This window comes from Anguilla rostrata, chromosome 3 (genome assembly GCF_018555375.3).
Source record: "Anguilla rostrata isolate EN2019 chromosome 3, ASM1855537v3, whole genome shotgun sequence".
Lineage (NCBI taxonomy): Eukaryota > Metazoa > Chordata > Actinopteri > Anguilliformes > Anguillidae > Anguilla > Anguilla rostrata.
The window spans coordinates 45,006,910-45,030,899 of NC_057935.1; the positions used below are offsets into that span (position 1 = coordinate 45,006,910).

Genomic DNA, 23,990 nt, shown 5'->3' on the forward strand with positions numbered 1-23,990 from the left:
ATTAACAAACTATTCCAGATATGATGGTTATTTGGGCAGTTACTGTACACTGCACACAATTACTGTACTAATGGGCGTATGACCCATTGTAACTCAGGGGGCCGTGTCCTCCCCACTTTTCAAAAATGCTTATTTTGTCTCCCCCGCTTTTGCTGGTCGTTTTCAAACGTCACCTTTCATCGTGCACAAACAGTCATGATGTGGTTTTTAGATATGAGGCACCATTGTGGACAAAAGTCAGTCAAAAAAATGCGAGAGAAAACAAACCATTTTTGCGCAAGAAAGATCCTGTTTAGCCAGTGAGAGCCATTGAAACCCTGAGAGGGAGATTGGAACCCCATGAGAGAGGTCCAATGAACAGCATGCGCGGTCCAGTGGGCAGCAAAGGCGACTGAAAGTGACTTGCGACAGAGGTCCAATGGATTTTGCATGCGGTTAGGTAGGTTCACATCAGTTACATAGATAAATACTTTATATCCTGAGTTAGCTAGTTAGCCAGCACTGCATTGTACTGCTAGCTGGTTAGCTAGCTAGTTTGTGTCCGTTGATTTAGGCGAATTACTATTGAACTAATATAAAAATCATGATGTTCATGTTGACAGTTACAATATATAGCAATGTTGTCGCTTATTTCCAATTATTGATAAGGCGACTAAACTATTTAATGTATTGTCATACTTAATGTGCAGCCAGGTAACAGCGACTGCCACTTCCAGTTTGTTTACAACGTCAGTAACATTACCATTCTCCCATACCATTAGTGGACCAATTTGGCAACAATTCACTGGTGCAGGAGTAGAGCAAGTATGCAATTCACCTCGACAGCAATGAAAAGACAGCAGGGTTAAATGTAACATTTCACTCTCTGTACTTTCCGTCAGATTGCTAGTGAATGGTATGTCCCAGAAATCCCATTGTGGTGTGTAATCATAGCCAAGGGGTGGAGGTTGTTTGTGTTAAAAAATGATTCATCCATCTTTAGTAATAATTTCAGAATTGAGCCAAACACTATGAAACAACTCAGCTTTGTATGTGTTTTTGTGCTCTGCAGTCCAACCATATTGTTATTTTTTTTACACTTAAAGCAGCAAATGCTTAACTTTATTGCTCTCAACCTCGCAATCAATGCAGAATTGATTCACGATAAATGAGAAGTCAGGGATATTGTATCTACCATGTTGTTACTATTGATTCTTTCTTAGAGTGATTGCAGAAAGCTTGTAAAACTCATGGGACCAACACCAATTGATCAAATTCATTCCTGACACATTGCTATTAGAAGTGTCCATATGGTCCTCTGTGCTTTGTTGGAAACCATGATGAGCTTTTCAGTGTGCCGGGATTCATTCAGTCACTGCCATCACACCTTCCTAGCCACATATCATTCTTATTTAAAGAACTATGCCATTTTATTGCCATCTAAGATCCACAACTGAAGTCCCATGTCCATCTCACAGACCAGTGTTACCTGACATTAGGCTGTGGACTCAAAGAACTTCTCAAAGACCCTAGAACTGATGCTCAGTTGACCAGAGTAGTTAGGCTTGTTTTGAGGAATGTCTTCTGACTGAGTCCCTCCCTTTGCTGGGCGAGACAAGGACATAAAATACCCTCTGTGTTGATGGCCTAGTCCTGCTTTCATCAACAGCACAAGAGCTGCAGCAGAGCCTGGATCAGATGCAGAAATTCTGTAGGATCTGGACCTTGACAGCAAACACAAAACATGAGTCATGATATCAGGGTTGGAAATACCATTTCACAGTTCAGCGTAAATCCATAGGACATGAAGAGTTACTCTTGTTTACGGCCTAAAAAAATCACCACAATAGTTTTTAAACAAATCATTTACACTGAGATAAATTTAATGTTCATTTAATAGCTTGCTTAGTATTTTTTTTTATTTTGTAAGTCATGACAGAAAAAGGCATCATGCAGAAACTGAATCTGAGAAAAAAAAGAATATTAGCTCTGAATCTGATATATGCATTTCTTAAACCTCTATCTAAAATGGGGGGAATATTTCCAATACTTCTCATACCAAGTTCAAATAAATGCAGTTTGGCAACAACAGTGGAAAGTTTTGCAGGGTCGAATCCATAAAAAAATTACAAGGTCCATCAGAAGGTCAATTCATGTAAATAGAATGGTAAAATGGATCTTAACACTTTAAATATGTCAGCCCTTCACATTGATGGCTCTTTTATATTCTACCATAACTCTGGTCTCATGGCACTAATCTGTATTTGCCTTGAAGATTCAGAAATTCAGACACATACATCTTCAGTAACTTACTAAGCTTAAAGCACAACTGAGCTTATCATTAAAATTATTCTGTGCAAATGCACTGCATTGCCACTATGTTATATAACAACTGTTATCTACCCCTCTCTCTCTCTCTCCCATTTCCCCTCCATCTCAAATTCTGATAAGTTTTATTTGCAAGACAAGGGAACTTTTATTTCAGAAGCATTAAAGTGAAATAAATAATTTCACATAGTGATATAAACAACAACCTGCTACCTCAGAAGAAATACAATAAAATACAAACAGACTCATTTTATCTTGATGAATCCCACCTTAGAGAAACACAAACAATCAAACTCTTCCACTGTCTCTCCTCAATCACTTTCACATTCATGTGAAAAAAATCATAAAACCTAAAGTACTAATTCCTTAATATGTGCAGTGTCTAGAGTGGTCATTTAGTGTATCCAAGTGTCCATCACTACATATTTCATGATTCTATAAAGCATATAGAAGTATTTTCTGACTAGACTGCAAAAGGTAAAATGTAAATTAGTGTGCAAGTTAAGTGTTAGAAAATGCTTTTTGTTTCATTTGAATGGGTGATGAAGCATATCACATTTAAGCATTACAGGTTTGATGAGTGAATACTTGAGGTCTAACATTAAAATTTTGATTCAGCAATTACAAACTCCCAATTATATATGCACTTAGTTCAACATATTGAAGAAAGATTGCAAAATTTTTATATAAACATGGCCCTTGCTTAAGGGGACAATATGGCTGTGAATATTGCAGATATATATATATATATATATATATATATATATATATAGAGGCATTTAGCAGACGTTCTTATCCAGATCTCCAAGGTGGATTTGTTTTCAACACCCATCCCAAGCATGGGCATAAAATATTTCATCTCCAATCTAAGTACTTATATTAGTTTACATAATTTAATATTCATCAGTTGGTGTCAGAGGAGGAGGGAGGTGGATTTAATCAGCTCTCTGAATGTGATGGTATTTACTTGCATTTTAATTCAGGTTTATAAATGGGGAACATTAGTTGCTCTCCTCCAAAGCGAAGATTTGTGCCAGTCATTGCTCTAAAAGACACTTAAGCCTGAGATTTCAGAAAATGTTTTATGCATTATTTCTATATTGTTTCCATCCCTGGCCATTCCTCTGCGATTGCAGCAATCAATATGATGCATTTATGACTGCATGGAGGTCTGAGTGTTAAAGACAGTGATATAACATTTGTTTTTATTTAATTAATAATCAGTCAGCTCTTGAAGTGCCGACACAACATATTCAATCATAAAACAAATATTAAGATACCAATAATTATCTGTGTTGTCACACATGCTGTTCTGTTGAAAGTATTTTGGTGCTAATTATATTTTAAATTAAAAATACTAGAATGTTGCTTAAACTCTTTTTCCATGTGCTCTCTTTCTCTCAAGTTGAAGTGCACATTTGAATTTGTAGGCTTATCACTGCATCTCTCCTCACAAATAGAATGAGAGCACAGGCAAGCACATGTAGTCTTTGAAGAGGACTACCAGCTGTCATTGTGTTTCTGTGGTCCTCCAGCTGAGCTGCACAGTGATTTTGTTTTCAAAAATGCAATTTTTCATGAAATTATGAGACTATTTGTTTTATTATATTGCATTTAGTCTCATTGTGTTTTGTAAAAAATGGTAACCTGGTTTGTTATGATGCCAAAACCAAAAACTCTTCCATCTCTGATCACTTTCTAAATAACGTTACCAGTGTTTCTAAAGTTATGCAAATATGCAAACAGAAATAATGTGACATACTAGAAAAGATGACAATTTAACATATTCTGAAATGTTCTTACAGGAATTTGCTACTGATACAAGCAGGAAGCCAGGGTAGATGTAGACTCCCCTAGTGGTATTGCTTTTTCAGAATAATATTCCACACAAAACCCTCCCAAACCTTTTCTACCCTATAGGGCTTTCAGCCATTGTCAGCACTGGCATTGCCAGTGTGTGAAACCAGGTCATCTGGCTAGTGACCACATTGAAACCCAGCGTTTCAACAGGATGAGACAACCAAAAATGGAAAGAAACTATGCCCACATAATACATTACCTTGACATATGCTTACAAGCACAGTTACATAATAAATATGATTCTACAAACATGACAGGGTTTTGATATTTTTACTGTTGATTTTTGGGTATAATATTTAATGCCTGTGTGTCAGTCTTGGCCTACATGGAGCTCTATAATGATTGGAACGGAGATATTTTCTTGATTTGAAACTGTACTGCAAATGTTTTGATTTGTAATCAAACAATTACAAAATCAAACAATGCTGCTCACTGGTGTGAATTTTGTGAAATGAACAGTGGACTTTATTTGTGCATTTTTATGTACATTATGTGTATACTGTACCCTGAATAATTTTTCACATATTTCCTACAATTTGATGTGTAGTCTTGATGGCAGACATGTGGCCTTATAATAATGCCATAATGTCTCTACTGTGTCGCCACAAAGTTGTAAAGCTTTATTTTTCAGAGTATTTCACTTTTTCAAAAGCACGTGGTGTGAATCCATGTTTCTCCATGAAATTCCATGAAAGAGAGCTGGGTAGATAATTTAGCTATTTGAATCTGCGCTTGGGTCACTCTGGGCAACGCATAACTTGTTCACAGCCCATAATGTTTTTTGAGACATCTACAATGAATGAACCAAATTTAAATTCATTCCTCAAATTGACAGAATTGACCGCGGCCTTGATGTGTGGAATAGGCTGAGATTTTACAGTATTGTGCAAATCCATTGAAAACTGAAGTATTCGTGTGAAATAAATAATCTTCTCAAAGGAAAAATCTCAGATATATGTTATCAGATGTATATTGTCCGTTTGTAGAATTTTATTGGGCAAGGTGCTATTCCAAAGAAGGAAAAAGCTATGCCAGTTTAAGCAAAGACAAATTTACACTATAATAAACAATAATTTACATATTAAGGGTTATATACAGATATGTACATATAACATACTGGACCAGTTTTTATTAAGTTCATGTATTTCCACCACTTATTGCTGTTTGCTAAATTCTTCCTGTGTGACATTGCTAAAAATGCCCATGCTAAAACTGTATCGCTACAGTACTCATAGAAAACACATCCAGTATATATTTATGCAGTATATATTCATAAACACCATGTTAGAAAATATTTTAATATTTTATTAAAAATGCAGCAGAAAAAACTTTATACAGGTGTCCAGCCAGAAATATCATCTATCACTTAAGGCAAAAACTGCAAACAATATGAGACAAACAGTAAAATCTAAAATCCTACATTAAGACCCTGGATGTGTTGAAGGGTCAGTAATCAGGAGGGGTTCAATTGCTCAAATGTACAAGTCTAGCAGTATAATCCTCAGCTGGGATTTTTTGTTTTTCTTTTTTTCTCCTTTAATTTTGAAGTAGATGCATACATAAAATAATTACGATTAATGGTTTTTTTCTGTCATTATTAATAATATTTCAGCTCATTCAAAGCAATTAACTTGCTTTTAACCCCAAAATATCACAAGCTTGGCACAATACATATTGCTAGCATATGATGATTTGAAATATCAAACACATTTTCATTTACGAATATATCAATCTAATATTGATAACATTATCCACTGCCTCTTTCTAAATGATACAATGCTGGTCACTTTTGAAGCTGAGGCAGTGTTTAGGTTGCTAAAGAAAAAATAACTATAAAAATACTCTATGAAGAATTTGAAAAGAAGGTAAACACTATTTCCTGAAATGCAGCATGTAAAGCCATGATATGCAAACAATAAAATGAAATTAAGAAGAAAAAAAAAAGATTTGTAGGATATATGCTTTTAAACAAATTTACAGCATTTATTTTCTTTCAAAACAATGATTTAAGCTATTTTTGATTTTTTAAATAAAAATCAATATTTAAACATTTCAAGTGAAAGCATAAAAGCCATATTTCAACTCAAACAACAATAAAAGCTTTTTTGTATTTGTTTTACTCACAACTATTTACATTTTTTTTTTACAAAGTTTTTTATTTACAATTCAGGCTGGGAAATTTGACTCTGATCACCAACATTGCATTCATTTGTCCAAGGCAAGTTCAGATCCCTTGTTTATTCTGAAAACCTTTCACATCAATAGAATGATTTCTTTCAGCCTTGAGCATGACATCATGGCCACTTGCTCAAAAGACAAATACACATCATACTGTATGTATTCCCTACATCAGTGTTGTGAAACAGAACACTTTAAAGTCAATTATTCATATTCTGGGTGTTGCTTTGCTTGTTTGATCCTTCTGGAAAGTTCTGAAAGTAGTATTACTATTGTGACATTCACGTTTCACATTTAAGAGGTTTAGCCAAGTTCCGATGCCAGTATTTTATTTTTAAGAATGCTCGGTAACAAAATAATATCTTCTGTAATCAGTCTCAACTGGAAAGTTTTTTTTTTTCCTCTTCTTTAAATTTTCTTATTGTAAATAGTTTTCTTTTTTTATGCCTCAGCAGTCGCTCTGTGCGGAGCTATACTCGTGTGGTGGAGTGTCCGTGGGGAAGGTTGGTGCTATTCTGGCTGCCGCTAAAGGTGTTGAAGGGGTGCAGGGGCTGCATGGTGGCCAGGGAGTTTGGGATCATAGTGATGGTGTTGGGTGTCATGAGCGGGATGTCGTCAGGGGAACGACGCAGCGTGAGCGCGTAGTCCGGCGGGCAGGTGAGGCGGAGCGTGTCGTGCACCTGCAGAGACTCACACTCGTGATCGTGCTCCAGCTGTTTCATCTGCATCGACATGATCTCATCGTTCTGGATATGGCCGATGTCGTTGGCATTGGCGTTCCTCTGAGGGCTGGGTCGGCGGTTGGACTCATGCCGACGTTTGTCCTTCTTGTAGTAGAGGGCAGCGAAGGCCAGGATGTTCAGGAAAAGCAGGGAGGCCCCCACCGCGATGGTAACACTCAGCTCAGTGGAGTAGTCTCGCTTGTTCTCGATTACCACTGCAGACTCGGCTGGGTCCACTGTCTTCTGCTGGTCGGTCACTTGCTTGGTGTTAGCAGGAGGAACAACAGGGTGGCGGGTGGTAGATGGCCACGTCTTCCCCTGGAAACGCTTAGTGTATGAGAAGGGAGTTGTGTCCTGAGGAGGGATCTTGGTGGTGGTCGATACGTACTGGAACAGTTCATTTATATTGTGCAAGTGTGGCACCAGCTCCAACCAGAAGGCAACCTTGGTAGCCCTGTAATGGTCTCTGACCCTGGGCTTCAGGCCAATGTGCAGGTAGAGTTGGTCCTTAGGGTTGTACTTGGACCATGCCACCTCTTCAAAACGGTTTGGTTTCGTGTGGATGAATTTTGTGTCCTGTGGTACTGGCTGGTTTGGGTCTCTGAAATTAAAAATAAATATATATTTAGAAATGTAAAACAAACAGTACGCAAACAAAATGGCTTCTATATACACTTTAATGTTTAGTATTAGAAGATCATTGAGCTAAATCTCATCAGGGTAGTGCACTGTATCAAAACAAAAAGTGAATTTCCCTTAACTTTTAAAAAAGGACGTGTGTTTATTAAGACAATTAATTAAAATGTATTGTAATAAATTATTCATGGCCTGCAGTGTAATGTTTTAAACACCCCCCACTGGTCTGAAATCTAATAACTGAAACAAAAGAAAATACATGCAAAATGTACAAGCTCACAGCACATGTCATGGAAACTGACTTTTCCTTCCCTCCAGAGCCCATTAATTAAACTTATCTAATAAATCAATGACAACTTTGATTAATAAAGGGTTAACATTAATTAACATTACCATTAACGTAAATGTTGAATAATATTCTAATGAGAAACATATCACTTCCTGGACAGAGATTCATTTTTAAAGAGTTTGAATCCCCAAGGTGAACATGAGAAGGCGTATGTGAAGCATAATTTACTGTACAATAGAGAAGGCATATGTGAATAATAATTTACTGTACAATAATTCAGTGAGAATAAATCTCTTTAAGAATAATACATGTTCAATATAATTTATACAACATTTAAAAACTTACTGCAACTACTTCAGACTTTAGTTTTGCAACAAGAAAAAATAACAGGATGTCAAACTGATAAGCATGGTCTTTGATTCAAAGACGGTTAGGGTGTCTACCCTATTCAGACTAAAATTGGGCTGTTTAAAAAAAATGAAAATAAAAAAATATATATCTATTTAATGAAAACCATTTCTTAAAATGATGGACAAATACTGCCCAGCAGGTCTTTCATCCCCAGTCATATTTCATCATTCGAAACCGGCTATGATATTGTAAGTATTACTGTGAAAACAAAATTGCAGTCACTTCACTTTTATGGTGCAATTTCATTGACCATCAGAGAGACAAGAGCGTGACAAAAACATCCTTGAAACCATTACTGAAGGTGGAACCAACCTACTGCAACATAAAACACATGCTCTGCTCAACCCCTCCACTGTATATAGCAGCAGAATTACAAAAATATATGGATTCGTATCTTCCACTCCACATCACCTGGGAGAATCCTCCAGAGAAAGAAAGCATCAAACAAGAACAGTGACTCCCTGAAGACCAAGATACAGTTTTTTTTCCCTCACAGCCACTCCCAAACACAGCTTGGTGAGTTCATTTTTATCTGTTTGTTAACTGCATTTAATTGTAAGTTAAAGTTAAATATTGACAAAATTATTATTTTTGTTCAATGAATGAATCCAGACCCTGTGGACATTCAGTGAGTTAGTTATTGTTACATATCACCTACAGCATACATAATAGCGATGTTTGCCTCTTGGCATGTAGCATTTATTTTACTTTGCTGCCACTGCTGCTGTTAAACAAAATTCTGGATGGGGAGAACTTCTCCATCTGTCTGTTTGCCTCTAAAGAACAATTGAATCAAATTTCAGTGACAGGTTGTATGAGGACATGAACAGGAAAAAAAGTATATGCTTGCAGACCTTTGGATACACAAAAGATCTGCAAGGATCAAGGTTCCTCTCCAAAGGAATGATGGATGGTATTTTTTTTTTTAATCTTGAAAAGAGAACTGTACAAAGCAAACAATTTCACTAGGGACAGGAAGCAGCAGTGGGCTTCATCAGATTGAAGAAGTCGTAAAGAAGCTACTGAATAGACAGAAAGCTGACCCTACAGCAGCCGTTTTCAGCTGTAGGTGGGATCGATGGGCTGTCTTCAAGTTTTGTAAAAACATTCTAGACTTGTTGGGAGTTTCCAAGGAATGCATGACTAAGCTGTTGCTGGGTAGTTCTGACCTGCTCCCTAAGAAAGGGGATTTATGTAAAACAACACATTTTTTAGCAAAACGTTTGAACATTAGGATACGTTTCATTTTGCACACTGCACATACATACTGTGTTCCAGATAAGTCCATTTTTGATAATATTGTTCTTGTTAGATTTAATAGCCTCCTCCAACCATTGTGGATTTGGTGCAGGCCATACTTCTTTAGATCCAGAGAAGACATTTGATAGGGCAGATAGATTAGATACAAGTATCTCTTTGGTGTTTTAAGGGGATTTGGGTTTGGTTTTGCATTAATTGGACACATCCAGCTGCTTTAATGCAATGCTTACATTGCACTGAAACTGGGAAATTGAAGCCTGAGTTCTGCTTTCATGTATTAAAGGGGATATTTTTCTGAGGCACTCACTCTTAACTGAACCTGCTACAGTTAAGCTCAGCTCTGACAGGATTGTTAATTCTCAATGTACAGATGAAGCCTGTGGAGGTTGTAGTATATGACAATAACATCTCAGTTTTTTTTTTTAATAGCCATAGTGTAACATCACTAACCAGTAGTCAAGTGGATTTAAAGAGGATCTCCAGCTAAGGCTACATGGTTTTCCAAGGGTACTGGGCACAGGATGGCTTTAAATGCTGAACTTTGGAAAATTAGTCGGTAGTCTGAAACCAAATAGCATACCCCCAACAGAGAGTTAAAACTCCACCCAGAGTACCTTTGAAAATAATAAATGAAAATAACAAAGTACTGTCCCAATGGAAGAATTTGTAGTCCAGCTGGGAACACATTAACTAACCAGAGCACTATAAGGGCAGCAGAGGGCAAATCCAATTAGCAAACAAAGCAAAGGGGCTAGGCGAGAATCAGAATGGAATACAATGAGCGAAGGGTCAAACACACAAAAATCACAGGGCAAACAAAGTATAAGGGCTAAGGAAAGAATCGTAATAAAACAAAAATCGGTGTCAAATACACACAGTCAAATGAAGCAATCACTATGCACAACACACCAAGCATGAGTTTGAGTTAGTCTCGACTTGTAAGTGGCAAATGGTGGCTTTTTCAGAGTAACCAGAGACGGGAACGTCAATCTGATGATGAACCGGAAAAAACTAAACTCGCCCACAACACCAATAAATGTAATCACAAACTATAGGGGTTTTAACATCATTATTTATAATAAAAAGTAGTTCTCTAACTACAGCAGCTGACTGATATCAATAAAAGGAGGTGGAACAGTACAGAAGCTATAGCTGCCTCAAATATTTTGTATTTGCCGAAAAAGGGATAGGGCCACTTGAAAGTTTCTTTCAATGGGAAAATAGTTTGAAGACAGACCCTTTTTCTTTTTTTAGTTGCATGTAAGATGTAATATTGCTGACTCTGCAGATACTCCAGATAAACATTTTGGGTCCAAAGAAACATCCGTGTTTGAAGTTACTGGGAAAATGTAAGTCTATGAACACAATGTAAAAATCAAATACTACAGAGCCCTCTGGGATTTTCCAGATACACACTGCAAAGGGAAACTCAATGACCTGAATGGTGGGCACAGAACAAGGCCCCTTTATTAAAAATGTGTTGACCAGCAGTGGAGACTTTTTTCTCTGTAGTAGATACATATATGTTCTGGGACATAGATCCATTTTTCTCAGGACTTTTTGGATGCTCCAAGTCAAGACGCCACACTTGCTGTACACTTGCAAACTTCCTGCTCAATCAGGTAAAATCTGATATTTCAGACAGATTCCAGGTTACTGGAATTACAGGGTAATGTGTAGTACTGTAGTAATGTTTAAAGTTTTTTAAGGTATGCCTAGTTTTTATATATTGTGAATTACTTTTTTAACCTGTCAATTTTGAACGTGTTAAGTTGTTTGAAGGGGTAATAGTCAATCTTACAAATTTGCTCTTTATTCCATGATTGTGTTTGAATGCATGGGTGTAACCAAGGAGAAACTGCCCAAAAGAATCTGATTGAACTTGAGTTCTGTTCTTGATATCAAAAATACAATAGAAATGGTCCCAGTGGATGTTCTAATAGGCATCATCGCTGTGTTGTTCAAAGACGCCAGTGTCAGTCTCATGCTGTTCTTTGTTCTCCTGTGGAAGGCAGTGACTACTACTTCACCATGCCACCAGTGAAGCTTTTAACATTTGTACCATTAGACTGCACACACAACAGATATCATCCGAGAACATACATCCTCACAGCAGGGGATGAAAGTTCTTCTGTTCTGTTCTTCTCTAACAAAAGACATCAAGTCACATCAGCAGGTTTGCCAATGGCAATATGGACAGGGAACTGTGAAGGGAACCACTGTATTTGTTTTGTCTGCATGATTCTGGGGAAATTATTTTATTTATGCAGTAGCCTATATGCAGTTTACACCGCATGAACTGAGATTACTGAGGGTGGAGGATACATGAATCAACCACCTTAAAGAAACTGAATATTACAGAAAATATATTTAATTTAAATATGTATTTGAGATAGATCAGAACTTGACAACATATGGGCAAATATACAAATTATGACACTTTCAGATACTCATTATATTACAAAAAATATCCTGCTGTGAAATGTATCACATTCCACTTCCACATATTTATATATACAACTCCTAAATTTGAACTAGTGCCGTGTTTGTTCATTAAAAAAAATTAAGAATTAGCGCTGGCCATTGATGTCTCCATTCTGGGTGCCCTGGTACCCTGAAGAAAAGGTAAAGATACATACCTGACTGGGATAGATTGCCATCCATGACTATTATCATTTTGTTTTAGCTAATTGTAAGTCAATCAATGCATGATAATTGGCAACCCTGCCTCAACTAGCTTAGTTTTAGTTTTTCTAGGAGGGGAACAGTGTGTTTACATATGATAATGCATTGCTTTCTTCCTGATTTCCTCAATTATTGCATATTTGCCACACCGAAGGGTTTTAGATCTTTAGACAAAAAGTAATATTAGACAAAAGGAAAATGTTATCAAACACCCATATCACCCATGTGAAAATGTAATTTCCCCTTTATTTATTCAACGTGGCTGGCTGCAGCCAGGCTTGACTGCAGCCAGCCCTGTTGAATCTCAACCTCAAGCATACTGAACCTTACCACCAGAGTGGGCACAAAGTTTCTACAAGCGTACAATGCCACAATTAAAGGAAATTCCAGAAGACAAGAGAAAAACGTTTTGAAATATATTCGTCCGGAAAGGGTTACAAAGCCATTTCTATGGTTCTGTGATTCCAACGAACCACAGTTAGAGCCATTATCTCCAAATGGAGAACACTAGGAACAGTGGCAAATCTTCCCACAAGTGGCCAACCTGCCAAAATGTATTCAAGGGTACAGCAACAACTCATCCTGAAAGTCACAAAAGATCACAGCAGAACACCAAAGAACTGGAGGCCTCTCTAGACTCAGCTAAAGTCAGTAATCATGACTCCACAATAAGAAACAGACTTGGGAAAAATGGGTATTGACAGGAAACTAGCAAAACCACTGCTAACTAAGAGAAACATCAATGCTTGTCTCACACTTGCAAAAAAAGCACCTGGATTATCCCCAAGCCTGGGGGATTTATGTTCTATGAACAGATGACTCAAAAGTGGAACTTTCTGGACAACACAGGCAGTAAGAAAATGCAGCATTCCCCAGTAAGAATAGGGGGAGGGGATGCCTTGCTGGCTTGAGACCTGGACAAATTGGCATTATTGAAGGAACCATGAATTATGCTCTGTACCAGAAAATTCTTAAGGTGAATGTCTGGTCATCTGTCCATGAGCTGAAGCTGAAGCATAATTGGGTTATGTAGCAAGACAATGATCCAAAACACAAAAGCAATTACACATTTGTCCAGCTGAAAAGAAAAATAAAATTACGTTTTGGAGTGGCCTAGATAAAGTCTTGCACTGAATCCAATAGAGATTCTGTGTCAGGACCCTCAAAAACCAACCAAATCGTCTGATTTAAAGTAGTTCTGCAAAGAAAAAAAGGCTAAAATTCCTCCACAGTGATGTGAAAGACTGATATCAAATCATAGGAAGTCTTTGGATGCAGTTATCACTGCTAATATTGGTGCAACCAGTTATTAAGTTTACGAGGGCAGTTACGTTTTCACATGGGCAATTTGAGTGTTTGATAACTTTTTTTATTAAATAAATGAAACAATTAAAAAAATGTGTTTTGCATTTACTCAGTTTCCCTTATATTACATTTTGTCTAAAATTCTGAAATCATTCATTGTGACAAACATACAATAATAGTGGAAATCAGGAAGGGGAAAATACTTTTTAACTTTTAATAATGACCTTATAACGTTCTCTGACTTGCTAGTAAGACAGCAGCCTTTATGCATTTTAGTCTCAATAATGAATAAAGTGAACATTACTTCAGCTCAGTTTTTCTTGCATAGAGAAATCTCTGGCATGTGTCAAAGCAAAATTTGCCAGGACCAAAGCAGAAAAAAGGAAAAGAGAATGGGAGAGAGAAACATGACAGCAAGTGGTTGGGACTATCACGTGCATGAACGCTTGGCTTGTTAATGTTGCCACCCACTAGAGTTGGGCAATCATCTGTATGTTTTAGATTGGCTAAATACAACCGTCAAGGATCACCGATCAATGATGAACCGGGGGTGTCATTGGGGGCCTTATCGAGTTAGTCATGAACAGGTCACTTTTCCGGTTTGCAATTTTAATTACTAGTCTAGCCTAGTCACTCAAATTAGTACTTTTTATTATATGCTATTACTAGGCTATAATTAATATGCTTCGGGGTTACTGCTGGTGACAATCAGCCATAGTGCTGCACCACACCAAAACTGAGTGCACCACGATGACATACCTCCCCTGGAATCTCATAATTATATTTGTGATCACTAACAACACTCAATACAACTTTATGAAAAACAATTTGATCCTAATTGTATTAGCCCATGATAAATTATAGAAACAATCATTGCTGGTAGTGTCTTCAGAATTTTGGTCCCCATGCACTGTATGTTGCCACTTATTTTCAAATGCAAACTAATTTTCCTTTTTGGAGTTCTCTGCACATGAATTTATTATGCATAAAATTATTCATTTATTACATACCCTACTGCAAGAAAATCTCCATTGTTACATGACTCAACTAAATAATTAGTTGCCATTAGCTGTTATCATTAGTGATAGAGAATGCCAAAGATCCATTGTTTTTATTTCATGATATTTGGCGTGCGCAAAGATAATAGATAATGCAGTGCTGTCTCGAACGTCAAGTTGAAGGGGCAGTGTTCTGGTTCGTTTTTCTTCAGTCTTGATACAAGCCATGGTCATGTTATGTGTTTTAAATCACATAGTTCCATTGAGTCAATTTGATGTATTTAAATTTGTGATGCAATTCATTCAATTCAGTTTTGAATTTATATACTAGACTATTAAATAGGCTGACAAATCACGTCAAGTTGTAACAAGGGCAAATAGTGTATCTTTTTAGATATGGTTTCTTATTCTAAAAATACGCCATTGAGCATGGTCATAAGGTTGAACCTGGGGTTTTAAATGAACAGCTTAGTAATGATTATTATCAATCAATTCAAACATTGCTAAAATCAATTCAGTTTTATATTGTTATCTAAATTAAATGGCGGAACAAATACGTTTTTTTTTCACTTGTAAATTGTAGTGCAAATAATCTTACTTAAGTGAACACGGTGCAAGATAGTGCTCCATCATTTTTAGATATGGTTTATTATTTAAAGAAGTGACCCGCCCCATTTGAGCACTGGCAGCAAGGAATGAACCTTGGTGGTCAAAGTAATTAGGCAGTGTTATAACACTCTGTGCACTCCTTAACATGTGCAAAAATATTGTACTCCATAGTGCAGCTTTTTTGTGTATTTCCTCTTTCAGTATTTAGCTATTCTGGACATTTAGTTAGAACTGGGATGTAAACACGGAATTGTGTGTGGAATAAGTAACATTAGCAGGCCATAGGTACATTATTCCTAGCTAATACACTTTTAAGGTGAATGACTTTTTCACAAATTTATTCATATTCAAAAATCAGCCTCATTATTTTTTTTCAAATATAACATAAACATGTATATGTTCATGGCTATGGATAACTGGTACTTTATGCGTTTTATAGCTATCTTATCTGACCTGTGTTCTGTAGCTGTTCAAATGTCCTTAGGTATGCAGTTATTGTGCGTCACTTCGTATAAATCCACTGCCAAATAAAATGTAATGTAATATTACATTGTTTTATGCCTGAGGTATAGAGTTAGAAATAAATTATTGAAATACTTCTATACATCAAGTTATGCTGTGTTTTATAATCAGTGAACCCTAATGAAGACAAGAGTCTGTCTGCAACTTTGTTAGCTTTGTCCGTGAAGTTGGCTACACGTAGTTAGATAGAATGCATGCTGTATCAAATTCAGTTCATTCTCCTGATTGATATACATGCAGGTGAACTACTGATGTCTAGGCAGTTATGCTACGTTTTATCATCAGTGAATTCTTATGAGGACGGGGAGTCTTTGTTTGCAACTTTGTTAGCTTTGTTGAAGTTGGCTAGCTAGATATGCAATTCAGTTCCCAATTGGAATAAATGCTGGTGAATTACCAAGCTAGTTAAGTTGCAACTATAAACAGTAACAGCAGTTCCCATAGAGAGGGCGACATCTTGATGGGAGAACATAATTCAATACAAAAGCTCCCCAACCGCAGGCATCTAGCTGCCTAACATAACTAGCTAGCTAAAAGTGATGTGTTACTTACGGGTCCAACAGAAAACAAGCCAACTCCGGATCGCTTTTCATCCCCTTGCTGAATTTCAGCTGACGCCACCAAGGAAAACCAATTCCAAGTTTGAGTCTAGTTATTGCCCTGTCAGCTTGTCTTTTTGCTTTGCTGTATATAGCCTTCTTAGCATCCATGATTGTAGCAGCTAACAAGCAAGAAGGACTTCTGGAATCTGATCCCAGCCTCGGGCTCTGTACCCATGGGGCTGTAGCTAAATTAGCCCTGGCCCATGCTGCTTTAACATGCACATGTTTATTAATACAATTAACAAAAAATAAAAATAAAAATGACTTCCTGTACTTAGGGTGTTTTCATGTAGTTCTTTTTAAACCAAATTCAGTTTATTTAAAGTGAACCAGCTGCACATCATGCCTTTTTTTGTGTTCACATTGTGAGGACTGACATTGTGAGATGTCTTTCTGGTTCACTTTCATCTCAGGCCACTTGTTGTTCACACAACAGGCCTTTCAGAACTCAGACCCCACTGCTGTAACATTATGGGCAGGGGTTGACATAAACGGTATGCAAGTATGCAACAGCAATAGATTAGAATGCATGGCAATTTTATGTCATAACTTGAACGCATACCTAAAAATATGTAGGTGTTTTAACTGTTATAACCTAAAATCACCATGCATTTTAATGTTTGTTGTTAATGCGTACTCGTGTACCACTTATTTCAACCCCTGATTATGGGTAATGTTCTTCAAGATGGTCTGTAGATGTGTGTATAATTTAGTTGTGATACATTTTGAGGGAGCCTCTGCAAGAAGAGCGCAGGTTTCTTCTGACCACACAATCCCCTAAACACCACCAGCAACCATTCTGTAATTCATTTTTTAGCATGGTATGCTCAGAAGTCACTGCATCTGCATAGGATCAATCTATGTTATAATTTGTTACTGCTACGTAGTACACCACCTTCATCTCAGTGAAATAGCACTGTACTTTATAAATATCTCACATTTCACTTATGAACATCTTATCCTGTATGGATTGGCCTTTGTCCCAGGGTACATTTGTGAATAACCTAACCTTTGTAATAATCCCATCAGTAAAGGACATAAAGTGAAACTGTACGATAGCATATCTATGATTTATCCCTGTAACTGGAATTTCCTGTGACTTCCAGCTTTTCTTTAAAGCCTAGAGGAGCTTGAAGCAGAAAAATGCACACTTGAGCATTATTTTATCATTAAAATTACTAAGGCCATCAATATGATAGCATTTACTTCTAAAATTCAAATTTCTCTGCCAACGTGGAATCCATACACTTTCCCCAAGCCATGTGTATTAAACATGCTCCATGTTAATATGAAAATTTCAAAGGGGGTTTGAGGGAAAATATCTTTTAAAAATCTTTTTCCAGTATATTGTAAGGTTTGCTTGAGGTCATTTACACCCTCCCAAGCGAATAATTATTTTTTGCATGGGCTTTTGAATAACATCGACCCATCATTAGTCAAATTTTTAAAGTCAAATGTCAAATATGACTATATAAATATCCAAGATATTCTGAGTGAGCCAATAACTTGAATTTGTTAACAATTGCTTAAACTGCAGAGTATAGTTTCCTGTATCCGCCTTCTGATTGGCTCAGTCAGTAAAAGTGCTCACAGAAAGCACACGCTTGGCCATAAACTTGCACGGTTCAGCTTCAGCGACTGCATGTTGTTAGTCAAGGCCGCTTTCTTTTCTTCTGTTCTCAGAACTGACACCCTTCTTAGACTTGTATTATTATTAAAAGGCTACCATTGCTGTCCTATGCTTGCAAAAAGTCTACCAACCTGTTCACTCACAACCCTGTAATTTGAGACTCTAGATTGTGGTCTATATGATGGATTAATTATGAATTCAAATCAACAGTTGATAATCCAGTGAAGATGGATAAATTGCTTAGGTTCCTATGGCATGAAGTCATTTCATTGGTGGTCTACACTTAATGTGCAGCTGATTCAGGCAGACTCTTCCACAATGAGGCAGCCAATAATACAATAGCAAATAGATTTCAGACATTTCCAGTATATTGCCAGCATGTGAATGTGGATGACTTTTTGTTCTATTCCCCCTTTGGATTTAATTGTCTATCAGCTGCTATGCAGTTAACTTGCACAATTCATTTGTCATTGCTTCTCTTGTTTCTATTTGCAATACATATGACAATTATCTCTGTGTCCCATGATTCAGACACTGTTTTCCACACAGAATAATATAAAGACTACTACATTGTGGATTGTAATACATTGTAGACATTCAGAGCTGTTTTGTAATTAGCAAAATGACAATTAAAATAAATGTATTATGCATGTACACCAAATTTTAAAAATGACAATACTTTGATTTAACACTGATTTAACATCCTTTTTTTTAACATCCCAGATTCCTTAAAATTAATTTTGTCTTTCCCCTGTCAAATGTCTGGGGAAAGACAAAGCTCCCAATTCAAAAGTTACTACCAGTCTGCAGACCAACATAAGCTGTCAATACATTTTTTTGCTGTTCTTGAATCAATTGGGCATGTGTCTTGTTTGAGTAATGTACATGAGTGCATCTCTGATCTATAATAACCACTTTGTGGTCATGTTTGCACCAACATTTCAATTTATCTGACCATGGTATGAGGACCATATTTTAATTGGCCTGTTAAACAGCCTTCTGTAATGTGAAGTTTGCCCATAAATAGAAATAGAACTCAGTCATTGGCAGGAGACCATGAAGTGACTCAAATACTTGTGCGTCATTTGTCTTTTGTATAGCTGAAAACATAATTAAAACAGCTTCTAAATTGTATGAAAAATTATAGATAAATAAAGCCATTTATTATTTATTTAATTATTTAAGCCTTGAGGCATGTGTGTATAATACATTTACCTCAATAATACATAATACATGACCAAGAATACAGTACAACTGTTAATGTCAAAGTAATCTCTGACTTTATTACATTATTTTGATCTATATTATCTATATGAGGAACCACCATTGTATGTACTTTTTAATAGTGCATAAAAACAGATGTATTGAAATTGTCCTTAGATCCCTTGTTGGGCCATATCTCATATTAAATATGTATTATATGTGTATTAAATTGGCTATTTATAGCTGAATTGTTTATTTTTTAGTACCTGGTACGTTCTCACATCAGAATATTCAGTAAGTAAAATATAATTGAACTTACCCTGTCTTGGCAAAGTTAGTCCAATACGTCATGACCACAGCACTCAGCATAACATCATTCTTGGAGAAATTGCAGTTGAAGAGATCTGTGGGTCCAATCATCGGGATGCCAAACACATAAGGAACCTCATCTCCATGTGCCGAGTCAGCCCAGCTGGGCTTCATGTCACTCTGGCAGTGATGGTAAAAGGCATAGAAGTAGGTGGGTGAGCCATACTGAGCATGCAGGTCTGCGGTGGCCACCGCTGGTGCCACCCACTGGTGGTCAGTGAAAAGGGCCACTAGCGTCTTCCTGCGAGTCTCTGGGTTCTCCTTGTCAGCCCAGTCCGTGTACATGAACTTTATGGTCTCCCGGAGGGTGTCCTTCCCCTCTGGGTACCCGTACAAGTGATCAACAAAATCAGACACAGCGAAATCGAAATCATTGGCCGACACGCCATCTTCGCTGTCAACAATCCCATCCACAAACTTGAATCCCTCCCCCTGGTTGACGCCTAGCATGATATCATAATTCAGAAACTCCCCCTGCTCCATCAGGATCTGCGGGTCGTCCGGTATTACGTCTCCATCGATAACGGGCCCGAAAGCGATGTGGTACTTTGCGGGAGTGATGTTCTGCTCGATGAGCTCCTTGTAGTTCTTGTTCTGGAGGCATTCCACCAAGTCACTGGTGTCCAGCATGTTGCAGCCAACCTTCTCGGCCAGCATCCGTGTGTATTTGGCTGGCTGGTAGTTAACTGCCCAGCTGGACAGTGCCGTTCCACTCTGAATGATGGCTTTCTGGAAAAGATCTGAGGAAAACAAATGGTGGTTAATTAACAAAAATATTGCACAAGTCAAACATCATTTGTATTCACTCATCCACATCCATAAACAGACATGCACACGGGGGATTTGGGAAACACGTGATATTATGTACATCATTATTACCTGAATCATCTCAAGCTCCCGCATGTAGTTTGGGCAATAAATTATGTGCTTAATCACCTGCACACCTATACAGTTAAGACACATTCAACTACACAAACTACATTTGCTTAAACTGTAAGTAAAAACTACATATACAGCAGATTTGTAATGCTTGACTTTGCTAGGTTGCACCCAGTCAAATGGACAAAGAACACAGGACTGAAATGAAAAATGTTAAACATTTTATTATTCTCTTGAAATAATTGGTGTGTGGACCCTCAAGGCTGTATATGGAACAGCTAATGTATTAATTGAATACATTAATGGATGTTTTATTAAGGTACACATTCATTGATGTATTCAGTGTGCCCCATAGTCATGGATTAAACTTGGACCATGCCAGTGCCGACTGTGGTCTGCAGGCCTGCAGGGGCGGTACACAATTGGTGATAGTGTCATCCATGAACAGCAGTCCGCTAGCGATCCCCGCTGGTCATTTGAGCGCTCACGGTCTGTTTGTCAAAGCTGCACATGAACTGTCTTCCACCAAGGTGAATGCAAGGTTGGCTTGTGGGCTGCAGTGTGAACCATGGATGTCTACAATCTCATGACATCAGCTAGGATGTCTACAATCTCATGACATCAGCAAGGAAATAGAGCATGCCAAGTATATATATAGATACATTTTTATAGTGAGCTCCATAACGTTTTCTACAAAGCCATATTTCTTTCTTGATTTGGCTCTGAACACCATCATTTTAGATTTGAAATCAAACAATTCATATGTGGTTAAAGTACAGATTCTCAACTTTGATTAAAGGGTATTTAATTCCTTGTTTTCAAGCCCACCTGCAACCCAGACCAGGAATATGTGGATAAAGATAATGGATTGATGAATTCCATATCCATTCCATAAAATTATTTTTGTACTTTTATACAGTGCCTTGCAAAAGTGTTCAGACTCTTGACCAATTTTCATATTTAATTGAACTAAATGATACATAGATTTTTTTCTGTGCAATATTTTATTGAAAAACACTGAAACTCAAACTATTTTAAGGTGACATAGGTTCTATCTACTAAAGAAAAAAAAACAGAAAAATGCTGTTTGCATTAGTATTTAGACCCCTGATCTCTGGAAGCTCCACGTTTACACAGATTAAAATAATTGTCCTAACACAGACAAATTTGCTTTACCACTGGCCTCTACCTGTGATCTATTAAGTAACTGTCAGATTTTCCAGAAAAAAATCCCACTCTGTTTAAGGATCATTGGTCTGTCTGTGAATCTAAAGTTTTTGGGGTGAGATGAAACCTTACACTGCCCATTCCTCAAGAAACACCATCTCTACAGTAAAGTATGGTGGTGGCAGCAACATGCTGTGGCATTGCTTTTCAGCAGCAGAAATGTGTGTATTTTGTTAAAATTGAAGGGAGAATGAATGGGCTGAAATACTGCATTAGAAATTTCACTTTTCAGCAGGACAATGATCCCAAGTACGTGTAAGTGTATAATTCGTCCAGGTGCGTAGAACTGCCGAAATCCGTCCTGCTAGAGTTGGATAAGTATCTGCGTTCATTTGCTAATTACATACCGCGTTAGATTTAAACTTTTCCCTGTGTGGAAACTGTTCTTTGTTTTTAGGTTGTGTTAGGTTTCTTTGTTTTTAGGTTGTGTTAGGTTTCTATCTACCACTTTTGATTCTTAGAATTGATAGATTGCCTACTTGGGCTTAGCGATTGCGAGTATTGCACTATTACAGACTGCGAACCTGTGTAATCAGCGCGTTATTCGACTCAGGTTTTCAGTTGCTAATTAGGTACACTCGGAGCGACGCTAGCGTATTTCCGATATTTTAAAGTCGTAGTGGTCTGGGTACTATCGTATAATTCCGTAATTGGTTCCTAATGGAAGTAACGCTTAACTCGGTCATTATTTGATTGTTTGTTTAACATGCAAAAATGAAAAATATACAATTTTGGCTTTGAAAATGCACTGTGTATATATTAACATGAGAAACATTGACTGAAAATATATGTGTAAGTATAATTTGTAATCCAGTAATCTTTGATAACTTTCAAGGGGTCTGAATACTTTTGCAAGACACTGTAAGCTGTGTCCTGTGTAAAATATATCACATTCTCAATATCTTTGTCACAGATGTGAAAATTGAATCATATAAGCTGTGCATACATTTCTGTGCACAGACTACCAAAGCAACAGAAAAGGTTTGTTAATGTTACTGATCAATATTCAATGTTTTATTATTTCAAAAATTGCTATCAAGCAAACATTCTTTCATCACTTGGGGGATACTGTTGCTGTTATCAGTGCAATGCACCGTGTACTGAACAGAAGGGCTGAAAAACTCTCAAACATAATACCATATATACTGATAAAAATATTGCAGAAAGCCATGTCTATAAAAATGGGTCATATTAATGCCATGCACTTGCTGCTATCTGCACATGCACAGTCCACAAAGCCAGTCACTGTGACAGTAATTCATGCTTCAGTGAGGCTTCATGCACATTCTGTTATCTCTTTGAATCAGATTTGCTTAATATACATTGCCAAGAATTGTTATGTGAAATGTCATCTCTGAATAGGCACAGTGAAGTGATTCATTCAACACTGAAATTGAGCCGCCTTGCCCCTATGTGTGTGTGTGTGTGTGTGTGGATGTTTAAATTGAGGGTACTTACATAAATATTTGGTGATCCATGTAGAAATTCATACATAGCCGCCATTACACAAATTAACATTATCTTAAATAAGTAAATTGTACATTTGCCAATTTATTGTAAAGTTTTGCAATATCTAGATTTTTATTCTTATGATATTTTAAACACATTCCATGTCCTTAAGCACATTACATTTCCTGTATATACATCTAAATTAAGTTCAAATATTGGGTCGCATACACAGATTGTCTGGAGAGGTTACCTCATGGTTATTACAAGTAAGGAATACATAACATTTTGCTGGAATTGGCTCCAACAGAAGCAGAACCTCTTCAATGCAAAACTACACACTTCTTTTTGAATGCATACCTTCTGAGTAGTGGGAGAGTGTCAGTAAGCTCACACAGGAGGCTCCAGCACCCGACCCAAATATGGTGACCCTCTTAGGATCCCCTTTAAAAGCCTGGATGTTTTCTTTGATCCATCGCAGTGCTTGAATTTGGTCAAGCAGCCCATAGTTTCCTTTTGCAGCCTGGTCCCCTGTGCTCAGAAAACCTGACCAAAAAAGAAACAGGGAAAAATAAATAAATTTCATTAGATGTTCTGAGGCAGTGAATAAACAAATACAACCTAGCGCAAAATTCTAGTCAAGTAGTAAGCCAGCATTATGCTAGGTTGGCTGCTACTCATGTGATTTGGTGTCAAAACTCTATTTGATCTTGGGTCAAAAGTCTTGAGTGCCTATGTGATGTTATGGGAGCCAACATAGCCTAACGACATAGCAGTAAATTTTGTACATATACACACACCAAACTATTTAGCTATCTCAGGGTTGACATAACTAAGATATTAAATGTAAAC

General features: G+C 37.2%; 1 protein-coding gene and 1 long non-coding RNA gene across 3 annotated transcripts in view; one reads left to right on the forward strand and one right to left on the reverse strand.

Annotated features, from left to right (window-relative positions):
* The first annotated feature begins 314 nt into the window (after positions 1 to 314).
* The window catches only part of LOC135250978 (uncharacterized), a 101,320-nt gene continuing 77,644 nt past the window's right edge, over positions 315 to 23,990 (forward strand). Inside the window, exon 1 of the long non-coding RNA XR_010329055.1 lies at positions 315 to 439. This is a non-coding gene — a long non-coding RNA (uncharacterized LOC135250978). The remainder of the gene's footprint in view (positions 440 to 23,990) is intronic.
* Positions 5,148 to 23,990, reverse strand: part of LOC135250977 (neuroligin-4, X-linked-like) — an 87,044-nt gene continuing 68,201 nt past the window's right edge. For both annotated transcript variants that reach the window (XM_064327879.1, XM_064327878.1), the window contains 3 exons: positions 23,499 to 23,684; positions 19,537 to 20,326; positions 5,148 to 7,668 (listed from right to left, as the gene is read on the reverse strand). In XM_064327879.1, coding sequence (XP_064183949.1) covers positions 6,816 to 7,668; positions 19,537 to 20,326; positions 23,499 to 23,684 — 1,829 coding nt within the window. In that variant the 3' untranslated portion in view covers positions 5,148 to 6,815. The remainder of the gene's footprint in view (positions 7,669 to 19,536; positions 20,327 to 23,498; positions 23,685 to 23,990) is intronic.